Raw genomic sequence first — 10,329 nt, forward strand, 5'->3', positions numbered from 1 at the left:
TAACCAATAACTATCCTTCCACGAAAAATTTGCCGCTTTTACAAAATCAGGACTTTGAAGACATCCCTTATAGATCAGAAGTACCAGTTGAAGGGCTTACAGTATTTACTGATGCTGGTAGAAAATCGAAACGAGCTGCTATTGCTTGGTATGACAATAATCAATGGAATCATCAACGTCTTACAGGTCATACCGCCGACTCTTTACAAACCCTCGAGCTGAGAGCGGTGTTATGGGCCTTTCAACACTGGCCTGACAAACCTCTAAATGTAATTTCAGATTCGCTCTGCATAGTAGGAACGGTACAGCGCCTAGAACGCGCTATGATCAAATCACTGAAGAATAACACCTTATATATGTTATTAATGCAACTTTTATTTTTATTGAATCAACGCGCTAAACACTATTTTGTGACACATATTCGTAGCCATCAATTTGACCAAGGCTTGTCGATTGGAAACAACATAGCCGACAAGTTGGTTGCTACCATCTGGAAAAATCAAAATATTAACCTGTTTGAGCAGGCCCGTTCATCTCATGAATTTTTACCTCAATCTGCAAAAGTCTTGGCGAAACAATTTGATTTAAAACTATCGGATGCCCGAGGCATCGTCCAATCCTATCCTGCCTGCCAAAAATCAGGATTCGGTTTAGGTCTAGGGGTCAACCCTCGAGGTCTGGGAGCCCTACAATTATGGCAAATGGATGTCACCCACATCACAGAGTTTGGACGGCAAAAATATGTACACGTTAGCATTGATACTTATTCGCATGCAATCTGGGCCACTGCTCAAACAGGGGAAACAGCCAAACATGTTGTAAAACATATGTGTGCAGCCATCGCTGCTTTGGGGATTCCTCAAGAGTTAAAAACAGATAATGGCCCTGCATATATCTCTAAAACATTCGAACATTTCTGCCACTTGTGGGGCATTCGCAGAATCACAGGCATACCACACTCTCCTACAGGACAGGCGATTGTAGAACGCGCACATGCTACGTTAAAATCGCTGTTGCAAAAACAAAAGGGGGGAGAAATAGCCCCTGCTGAACGTCTTGCAAAAGCGATTTACGTTTTAAATTATTTACGGTTAACAGGGGACCGTGAATCTCCTCCAATTGTTATACACCATATGTCATTTCAATCGGGAATACAGAAGATCGATTCAGTATCGGTAAAAGTACGATATCGTGACTTAAAAACTGGAGAATGGAAGGGTCCTGCAGAAATTAAGATGACAGGTCGAGGATATGTTTGTGTTTTGACAGACGAAGGTCCGAGGTGGGTGCCTAGCCGCTGGGTGAAACCATGGAGAGAAGAGTCGGGACCACAACAGGAGTTACCATGATAGGTTTTCTCATGTCATTCCTCTCCATCATTGGTAGTGGTCACTCATGGATTTCAGTACAACCATGTACAAATGTTTGGGTAACTCTAGCTAATAAAACAGGGCAAGATTCAATCTGTTTAGCAGCAGCAAATGCAGGCAACCCATTTATGACATGTTTAGTGGGGACTCCGATTGGCGGTAAAGAGTGGGAGTATGTTTGTAACTCCACCATCAGGCATGCATGCAGAGATATAGCTAATGATTCAAGAAATGCAGTTAATAACTGGGACGGCTGGACCCCCTGTTTGGAAAAGGCGTTATTAGAACCTCAAGAATTAGATATCTTAGGGAGTGTTACGGCACAAGCTGTATATATTTCAACTATACTGGGAAAAATAGCACTGAATACATACAGAGTCATGAAAGCCGTGAAGCGTATGATGAATGGAGTCTGGATTGCTCAAAAACAAAAAGGGGGATTTGTGGGATATCTGAAAAGCCAAGGACATGTAGTGAGCAACCCAGACTCAGACTATGTGGACTTAATCTGCATTTAACGCAAGAGGAATTCAAGGATGCTGCGAAGGTCGACTGCGGTTTGGAAGACATGAAACAAGCAGATTAAGAGGGAGAAACTATTGGCTTGCAATGTTGAAAACAAGATATGGGAGAAGCGGGCGGTGCGCGTGAACTATTGTTATGAACGAATCAGAATATCGCTAGTAGCGCATGAACAGCATATTGCCAAACATAGTTAACCAATTAACGATAAGTTTATGAATGATCAGGAAGGCAAGAGACTATATTAACTAAGCTGTGCATGTAATAAACCGACATTTTGCTTGATCATATTGATCGTGTGCTGTGTCCGTGACTTCCGCATCAGGATCACACCATTGCCCATCCTGCCTGGGGAGCCAGGACAGTTGTGCCACACAACAGCCAGCCTCAGAGGGAAGCTGGAGGTAGTGTGAATTGAAATGGTTTTGACTCAAGTCATAGAATCATAGAATCATTTAGGTTGGAAAAGACCCTTAAGATCATCAAGTCCAACCATAAATCTAACACTGCCAAGTCCACCACTAAACCATATCCTGAAGCGCCACGTCCACATGGCTTTTAAATACCTCCTGGGCTGGAAGCTTAAATCCTGAGCTGGCAGGACAACACTGCCTGCAGTTACACATAAGATACTTGTCACGACCGTGAGTTCAGACCTCGCTGGCAGTTTCTCATACCCCTCACTGAGGAGGGCAGGGTGCTGGGGAGGTGGGAGCACGCTTCAGTTTCCCAGATCCCACAACAGTGCCCAAACCATCCTTCCCTTGGCCTCTGGCATCCCGTTTCCTGAGATATGAAGCTGGTGGGCCTTCTGGGGATAATCATGTTAAAATGCATCTAAAATGATGCACAAACCTCCCGGAGTGATGGCCCATTCCTGCAGGAGAAGAGTGAAAGGTTTGTGAAACACATGGGAGCGCAAGGAGAGAGTGGTGTATGCGTAGCAGTGTGGTAAAGGCAGGGAGAAGACCTGAAGAGCATGGGCTGGGCATGCTAATGTGGAATAGAATGTTTTGTTTGTTTTTTTTTATTTATTTATTTTAGGTGAGCAGAAGAAGGAGCATGTGAATTTCAGTGCTGGTGGATGGATCCAAATTGAGGATTCAAGCAAGTTTGGGACTGGGACATCTTAGGTGATTGAGGACCATTATCAGATCTGTGAAAGAAGCTGAAGGGGTTGTGGGGACCTCACAGACATTGTCACATCCTCAGAAAGCCACAGCCTTGTGGTTAAAGCAACAGCACTTGGCACCAAAGCCACCCCCCGAAACACAAGTGCACTCACCCTGACCACAGACAGAGCCTCGAGAACCATTTGAGAGAATAAATCTTCTTTCCCAGGCCCTGGGGATCAGGGCTCGGCCATGCTGCTGGTAAACAAACCCCAAGGGCTTACACGGCATCAGAGCCACCTCCACCTTGCCTTTACCACCTGCAACCAGTGTCTCCAAGTTTGTGCTTCACCAGCCTCCAGGGACAGGCACCTCGACTGGTTGGTTCCTTCACAGCTGCTCAGTGATGGCCCTTCGTGGGGTCCCAAACACCCTCAAAAACTTGGGCTTTGCTTCTGCGTTTCACTTCGTTAGAGGTTTGCTGTGTCTTGCAGTATCTGCAGTTCAGGAACTTGGCACCAGAGGGCACATTAACATGCAAAACGCCCTTACAGGCCAAGGCTCTGGGCATCATTCTCCTAAAGGCTTCCAGTCTGGTGTGGGTGATCAGAGAGATTTCAGGAGTGTAGCCAAACAGAGAACATTTCAGTAATAAATAGCAATAAAGCCGTATTTCTTCTGTTTCCATTTTTTTCTTTTTTTTCCCCCCTGCATACACAGCAGGCGGTATCAGCAATCTCCAATTCATATTGATCTGGAGCATCTCCTGATGAGGTCTGAATATGTTGGAAAAGTGGGTGCCTGAAACAACACTTGAGTGAGGAGATAGGTGAGGTCATCTCAAGAGGAATCACACTCCTCGGGACCCAAAGGTGGATGTTTGTGGGACTCTCAGGTGCCATGGCATAGCGATACCTGTGTGCAGGGTGCCCCCTGGTCAAATGACCCATCTCCGTTTCTGTAATAGTGTCTGAGTTTGCTCAGGTAACCACTGCCTTGAGCCCCATCCACTCGGGTTGTTCTCCAGACTCCTGCCTTCAGGAACAAAGCCCTGGGAGACCTTGCTGATGGCAAGAGAAGCCGTTAAGCACCTCAGTTCTGTCTGCTCCTACTCTTACAAAGTTCAGCAGCAGGCCAACGTTAGCCCTGTCTATTCTTTTACTATAAAGGAAGCTGAATCAGCTCATCTCGCTGCCCTTACCCAGCCCTGCAGGTCCAGGGGAGCTTTGGCATCATCCCTACATCCATGGACAAGGTTTCTAAACTCCTCCTTTGTAGCTTCCCCTGCTTCTAGCTCTTGGCTGCTGCCTTTTTGCCCTGGAGCTCTGTCAATTCAGACAAGCAGCCTCACAAGATGAATGATTCTTTTCATGGGTATGCAAATGTCCTTGGAGGAGGCTGTCCTGTAAGGCCTATCCGATTTCCTCAGCTCCTTCACCCTTCAGAGCTGCTTCCCATGGCACCACCCATATCAGCCCCCCCGGGTATGTCAAAGTCTTCTCCTCTGGAGTCCACCAGCCTCTGCTCTGCTGCTGGCCTTCCTCACTCCCGTCTGGTGCCTGGGCCCCCACTATTTCCTGGTCACAACAGCCAAGGCGGACACTGATTATCACATCCCTGACCAGCTCTTCCTTCTTTGCCAGTACCAAGTCCAGGTGAGCATCACCCTTGTTGACCCCCCAGCAGCTGTGTGAAGAACTTGTCCCAAGATCCCCCAGATCATTGGCACCCTGCCACTTTGCCTGGCCAATGAATGTCAGGGCATTTTCAGTTCCCCATGGGAACCTGCTCATTGATCTGAGACTTCCTTGGGTTGTTGACAGAAGATCTTTTCCATTTCTTCTCCCTGATCAAGTAGTTTGTAATGTCCAAAAAAATGTCACCCTGTGTTGGGTTTACATGGCAAAGTTTTGGAAGTGGGAGTGGGGGTGGAGGTGCTGCTTCTGTGAGAAGACCCCAGGAGTGGGCCCCATGTCAGACAGAGCCAGGTTCAGCTGACTCCAAGATGGACGCACCGCTTGCCAAATCTGAGCCCCTCACTGATGTTGGTAGCGCCTCTGTGATAACGTATTTAAGAAGGGGTAAAAAACATTACGCAACAGCAGGTGGGAGAGAGGAGGGAGAAAATGTGAGAGAAACAGCCCTGCAGACACCCAGATCAGTGAACTTGACTGGATCCTGCGGGAGGGACCCCACGCTGGAGCAGGGGAAGAGCATGAGGAGGAAGGAGCAGCAGAGACAAAGCATTATCAGCTGATTGCAGCCCTCATTCACCATCCCCCTGTGCTGCTTGCGGGAAGGAGGGAAAGAAGTCAGGAGTGAGGCTGAGCCTGGGAAGAAGGGAGGGGTGGGGGTAAGGGGTTTTGAGATTTGTTCTTTGTTGTCATTATTCTGTTCTGTTTAATTGGCAATCAATTCACTTAAGTTCTCCAGGTTGAGTCTGTTTTGCCCATGACAGTAACAAGGGAGTGATCTCCTTGTCCTTATCTCGACTCATGAGCGTTTTGTCGTATTTTCTGCCTTGTCCTGGTGAGGAGGGGGAGTGACAGAGCGGCTCGGTGGGCACCTGGCGGACAGCCAAAGTCAGCCCACCACACACCCTTGCTGGCTCTTCTAATCCTCAGTGACAAAGCAAATCCTACCCATTGTCCGTCCCATAGGGGAGCTCCTGACATCTGACCTGCTCCTTCGCAAAGGAGGCATCCTCCCCTCCTCATCCGCCCTGCTACTCTTTCTGGCAGAGCCTGTCTCCCTCCATTGCAGCACCCCAGGTGAGCAAGCTGTCCCACCACAGCTAATTTAATCCACAAAATTCACAGGGCTGTGAGGGTCCAGTTTCTCCTATCTGTTCCCCTGCTCCTCCTGCCTGCGCACATTTGGGCTGCGGCACCAACTTGTTCCAGGAAAACATGGGAGCAAGGGCCCAAGACCCAACGTATGGAAAGGCTTTGCTTCAGGGCACAGATGTGACGGAGTGTTTGGTAGATGGCAAGGTAAGGAGGAGATGAGGTGCCCACAAAGAGAGCAAACCCTGATGTCTCCAAGGGCAGAGCAGCAGGGCTGGGCAATGACACCTGGCCCAGAGAGGGCTTTGGTGTTTCTGCATGAACTCTGCAGAGCTGTGGGGCTTGCAGGACAAACTGCAGGGAGGACAGGGGGCTTCAGAGAAAGTCTCTGGGGGTAACAGACTTTGATCCAGCCACTCTGTGAACATTGTTGTCACCTTCCCTCTTCATAGCATCAGGTGAATCTCAGAGACTGAGAGAAAGAATGGCCAAGGGCTGAGAGCACAGGGAGAGGTGAGGGCATCCTGGTGTGATCTGCCTCCCAGTCCTGCAGTGCCCCTGGGTGTAGACGGGACAGACCTTGCATCTGTGCTGTGGTGTTGGTGTTCAGGTGGCACACAGGCACCAGGCCCTGGGCTGTCTGCCCCACAGCAGAGGGCACAGCTTTTCTGGAGGTCCTGTGCTGTGTTTGCCTGCTGAGTGCAGTTGTGTTTGGCACCCCAGGCACCTGGCATGGCACTCGAGCCTTTCTTTATGCCATTAAAATGAGAGCGCTGATGTATTCAGTGCAGGGATGTGGATGCGACTTAGCTTTGCAGTGACTGGAGCTCTGGTGAGTACAGTGGATAGAGAGAGACCTGGGTCTCTGTCTGGGGCAGTCCTCCGTTTGGTTACCTCAATAGCTCTGCATGCTCCAGGGAGATACTTGACAAAGGCACGTAGGTGGCTGGTGTCACCGTGGGTGGCAAAGGATATCCCCGTTCCCCCTCGGGCCCTCAGCTGATGCTCAGAAGAATGTGGGTGTTCTCAGAGGTTTTCCATCAGAGCTTGCAAACACTTGCCCACGTCTTGGACCACCCCTGGCACCTCAGTCATCACCAAGTGTTTGAGTGTGAGCGCCCGAGTCCCCACTGAATGAAGCCAAGGGGCTCAGAGCAGGAGCTCACATGCAGGCCACTCTTTTATGCCCTCCTGAACTGAACCAGAGGATTCCCTTTGGTGTGTGGGGTGCATGGGGGGAGCTGGATGCCAATTCAGGCCAAGGGTTTCCAGCTTGGGATGAGATGCCTGTGTTGCCTCAGCTGAAGCCCTGCCTGGCACAGGGGAAGCCAACCCCTCCCTTTCCCTGTCTGTGTGTCTTTTTGCTATGGTACAGGAATGGGGGTGTCCAGGGGGGAACATTTACACCTCTTGCAGTCAACCATGCTCTGGTAGGACAAACCATGCTGCTGGAATTTGTCTCTCTCCACAGTTTTATGAGGGATTGTCCATGATTACCTGAGTTGCTTTCAAAACACATTCCCCTGGAAGGACCAAGCTGCCTTGTGGGAGCTGTCAGCCCTTGGAGCCCCAGGGACACCTGGAGGGAGCCCAGAGGGGGCAGAGAAAGTGGTGCCTTGGGCTGGGCCTCTGCTGCTGAGCTGGGCTGGGCTCCTGGGATGGAGGGAGCTGATGGCAAGTGGGCAGCACTGCAGAGAGACAGCTCCACCCAGGAGCAGCTCCTCTGCAAAGTGCAGCAGGGCTGAGGGCACTGCCTGCAGGCACCAAAGGGAGAGGAGTGGGGAAGAGAGAGACGGCAATCTGGAGGGGAAGGAGAGCTGAGAGCTCACTACGGGAGAAATCTTCACAGCCCTGAATACAGTAAGTCTCTGGGTGTAAGGCAGTGCAGCTGTGGTTTCTGGAAAGACCTTCTAAAGCTGGCACATGCCACAGCTTATGGAATGTGTCAGGAGGACCCTCAGAGATTCTGTAGTGCAGAGGAGAAGGACATGCTCCAGAACAAGGATTCCCCACTGCACCCTCAGAGGACTGGCTGTGATGGCTGCCTTCTCCCAGGGATGGCTGCAGGGCTGTGAAGGTGGGTGTGCAGCCAGGGGTGCCCAGGGCTGTCCTTCCGAGCAAGGTCCCTGCACCCCAGGGGCTGTGTGCTGGGGCAAGGACTCTGCCGCCTGCCAGAGTCAGCACTCAGCCTGCCCGGGGAGCTCCCAACGGCGCTATGGGGAGAAGCTGTGGGTAGAAGGAGTGAGCCCTGGCAGGGCAGGGCAGGGTGCTTCTGCTGTTGAGAGGGACCTGTTTGGATGAGGGCTGCTCACAGCTCCAGATCACTCCGAGGACATTTGCGGAGGGTCCTTCTGAAGGACATTGGAGCAGCATTTACCTGATAGGGAAGGATTCTGTGCTCTCAGTTTTTCCACTCTTGCTTGGCTGGGTGGGCAGTGGGAGATGGGAATTTATTTCTCTGCCCTGGAGTAGGCAATGAGACCCCAGTTCTCGTCAGGACTTGTCTGAGCTGCTCCTTAGCCCCTGCACACACAGAGATGCCCCCGGGCAGTGCCCTGCTGCCAGGAGGTGCCTGCAGGGCAGAGCTGAGCACACAGCGGGTGGGATGGGGTCTGTGAGCATGGAGAGGGAGGAGATGCGGGGACAGAGAAACTGCTGCCAGAAGGGACAGCTCTAGGCCTCAGAGACATGGGCAGGGACCGAGAGGGAGCTGCTGCCAGCAATGCTGTGGGAGTGGGGATTCAGGCATCTCCCTGCCAGCCCCTGCAGTCCAGACACAGTTCCCAATGCAACCCCCAGACTCCTCTCCTACCCATCAGAGCCTCTGCCCCCAAAGCCATGGGTCCAGGTCATGAGTCACCACCTCAGCAGCTGGGCCTCCAGCTGAAGGCTTCTTGGAATGTGGTACACAAAGAAGATGCTAAAAGCACTTGCCCTACAGTGTCATCAGCTGAGCAGCAGTGAGCACAGCTAGGCAAGGAGGCTTCACAGCATGTCCGCACGCCTTTCTGTCCTTGCTTCATTTTTTCTGAAGCATTGCAGTGTTCTTGCCTGTTTCTCCACCTGTCCGTGGTACTCTTGCTCTCTGGGGTTGGGGTGGGGATGTGGGTCAGATTTTGTTCTGAAACCAACTCTGGGGGTCCTGCCCAGGCGTATCTTTTCAGGGGTATCTATTCAGCTCAGGGAGGGAGTTTTCTATGAATAATGCCATGTTTTTTTCCTCAGAGAAGTCTCCTCTAAACTGTCAGTGTCTTTTCCTCCTTGGATAGGTCCTCATGTCCAGAGGGAGCAAATGTCCAACGGCAGCTCCATCATCCAGTTCCTTCTCCTGGCATTTGCAGACATGCAGGAGCTGCAGCTCTTGCACTTCTGGCTCTTCCTGGGCATCTACCTGGCTGCCCTCTTGGGCAACGGCCTCATCATCACCGCCGTAGCCTGCGACCACCGCCTCCACACCCCCATGTACTTCTTCCTCCTTAATCTCTCTGTTCTTGACCTTGGCTCCATCTCCACCACTGTCTCCAAAGCCATGGCCAATTCCCTGTCGGACACCAGGGCCATTTCCTACTCAGGATGTGCTGCCCAGGTTTTTTTCTTTTTGTTTTTGATGTCAGCAGAATTTTTTCTTCTTACACTCATGTCCTATGACCGCTATGTTGCCGTCTGCAAACCCCTGCATTACAGGACCCTCCTGGGCAGCAGAGCTTGTGTCCACATGGCAGCAGCTGCCTGGGGCACTGGGTTTCTCAATGCTGTGCTGCACACAGCCAATACATTTTCACTCCCCCTCTGCCAAGGCAATGCTGTGGACCAGTTCTTCTGTGAAGTGCCCCACATCCTCAAGCTTGCCTGCTCAGACTCTTACCTCAGGGAATTTGGGCTCGTCATGTTTACTGCCTTTGTATTTTGGTGGTGCTTTGTTTTCATTGTGCTGTCCTATGTGCAGATCTTCAGGGCCGTGCTGAGGATCCCCTCTGAGCAGGGACACCACAAGGCCTTTTCCACGTGCCTCCCTCACCTGGCCGTGGTCTCCCTGTTTATCAGCACTGGCACATTTGCCTACTTGAAGCCCCCCTCCATCTCCTCCCCATCTCTGGATCTGGTTGTTGCAGTGCTGTACTCGGTGGTGCCTCCAGCAGTGAACCCCCTCATCTACAGCATGAGGAACGAGGAGCTGAAGGAGTCCATCAGGAAAGTTATTTTCAGGATGGTTCTCAATAGTGGTCAATTTTCCATCACTCGTCAGGAATGACTCCCACAGTGCCCCATTGCAGGCCTGTCCTTTGTTTCCTGTTTTATCATTTTTTATCATTATCCGTATTGTTATTAGTTGTTATTGTTCTTCTAAATAAACGTCTGTATCCATCTTGCTTCTCTTGAGGAATGAACCTGCTCTGTCTAACCTGGAGCGGATGGAAAAGTTTGTCTTTCTCTCAGGCAGAGCTGACACTTTCATAGCATTTCTGCAATAAAATGGGATCACCCCAGTGCACTGACTGAGGTTGGGACTCTTCTCCTGATGTCAGCAACAGGCCCAAG

At 50.9% G+C, this 10,329-nt stretch overlaps 1 protein-coding gene across 1 annotated transcript; it reads left to right on the plus strand.

The window, feature by feature from the left end:
* Positions 1 to 9,082: 9,082 nt before the first annotated feature.
* On the plus strand, positions 9,083 to 10,042 carry LOC309603847 (olfactory receptor 14J1-like; the record flags this gene model as incomplete). Its single annotated transcript, XM_082338741.1, has 1 exon — positions 9,083 to 10,042. One exon carries the CDS (start codon positions 9,083 to 9,085, stop codon positions 10,040 to 10,042), a length of 960 nt encoding a protein of 319 aa, XP_082194867.1.
* Between the last annotated feature and the right edge of the window lie 287 nt (positions 10,043 to 10,329).

This window comes from Platalea leucorodia (genome assembly GCF_965183815.1).
Source record: "Platalea leucorodia genome assembly, contig: HAP1_HAP1_SCAFFOLD_215, whole genome shotgun sequence".
Taxonomy (NCBI): domain Eukaryota; kingdom Metazoa; phylum Chordata; class Aves; order Pelecaniformes; family Threskiornithidae; genus Platalea; species Platalea leucorodia.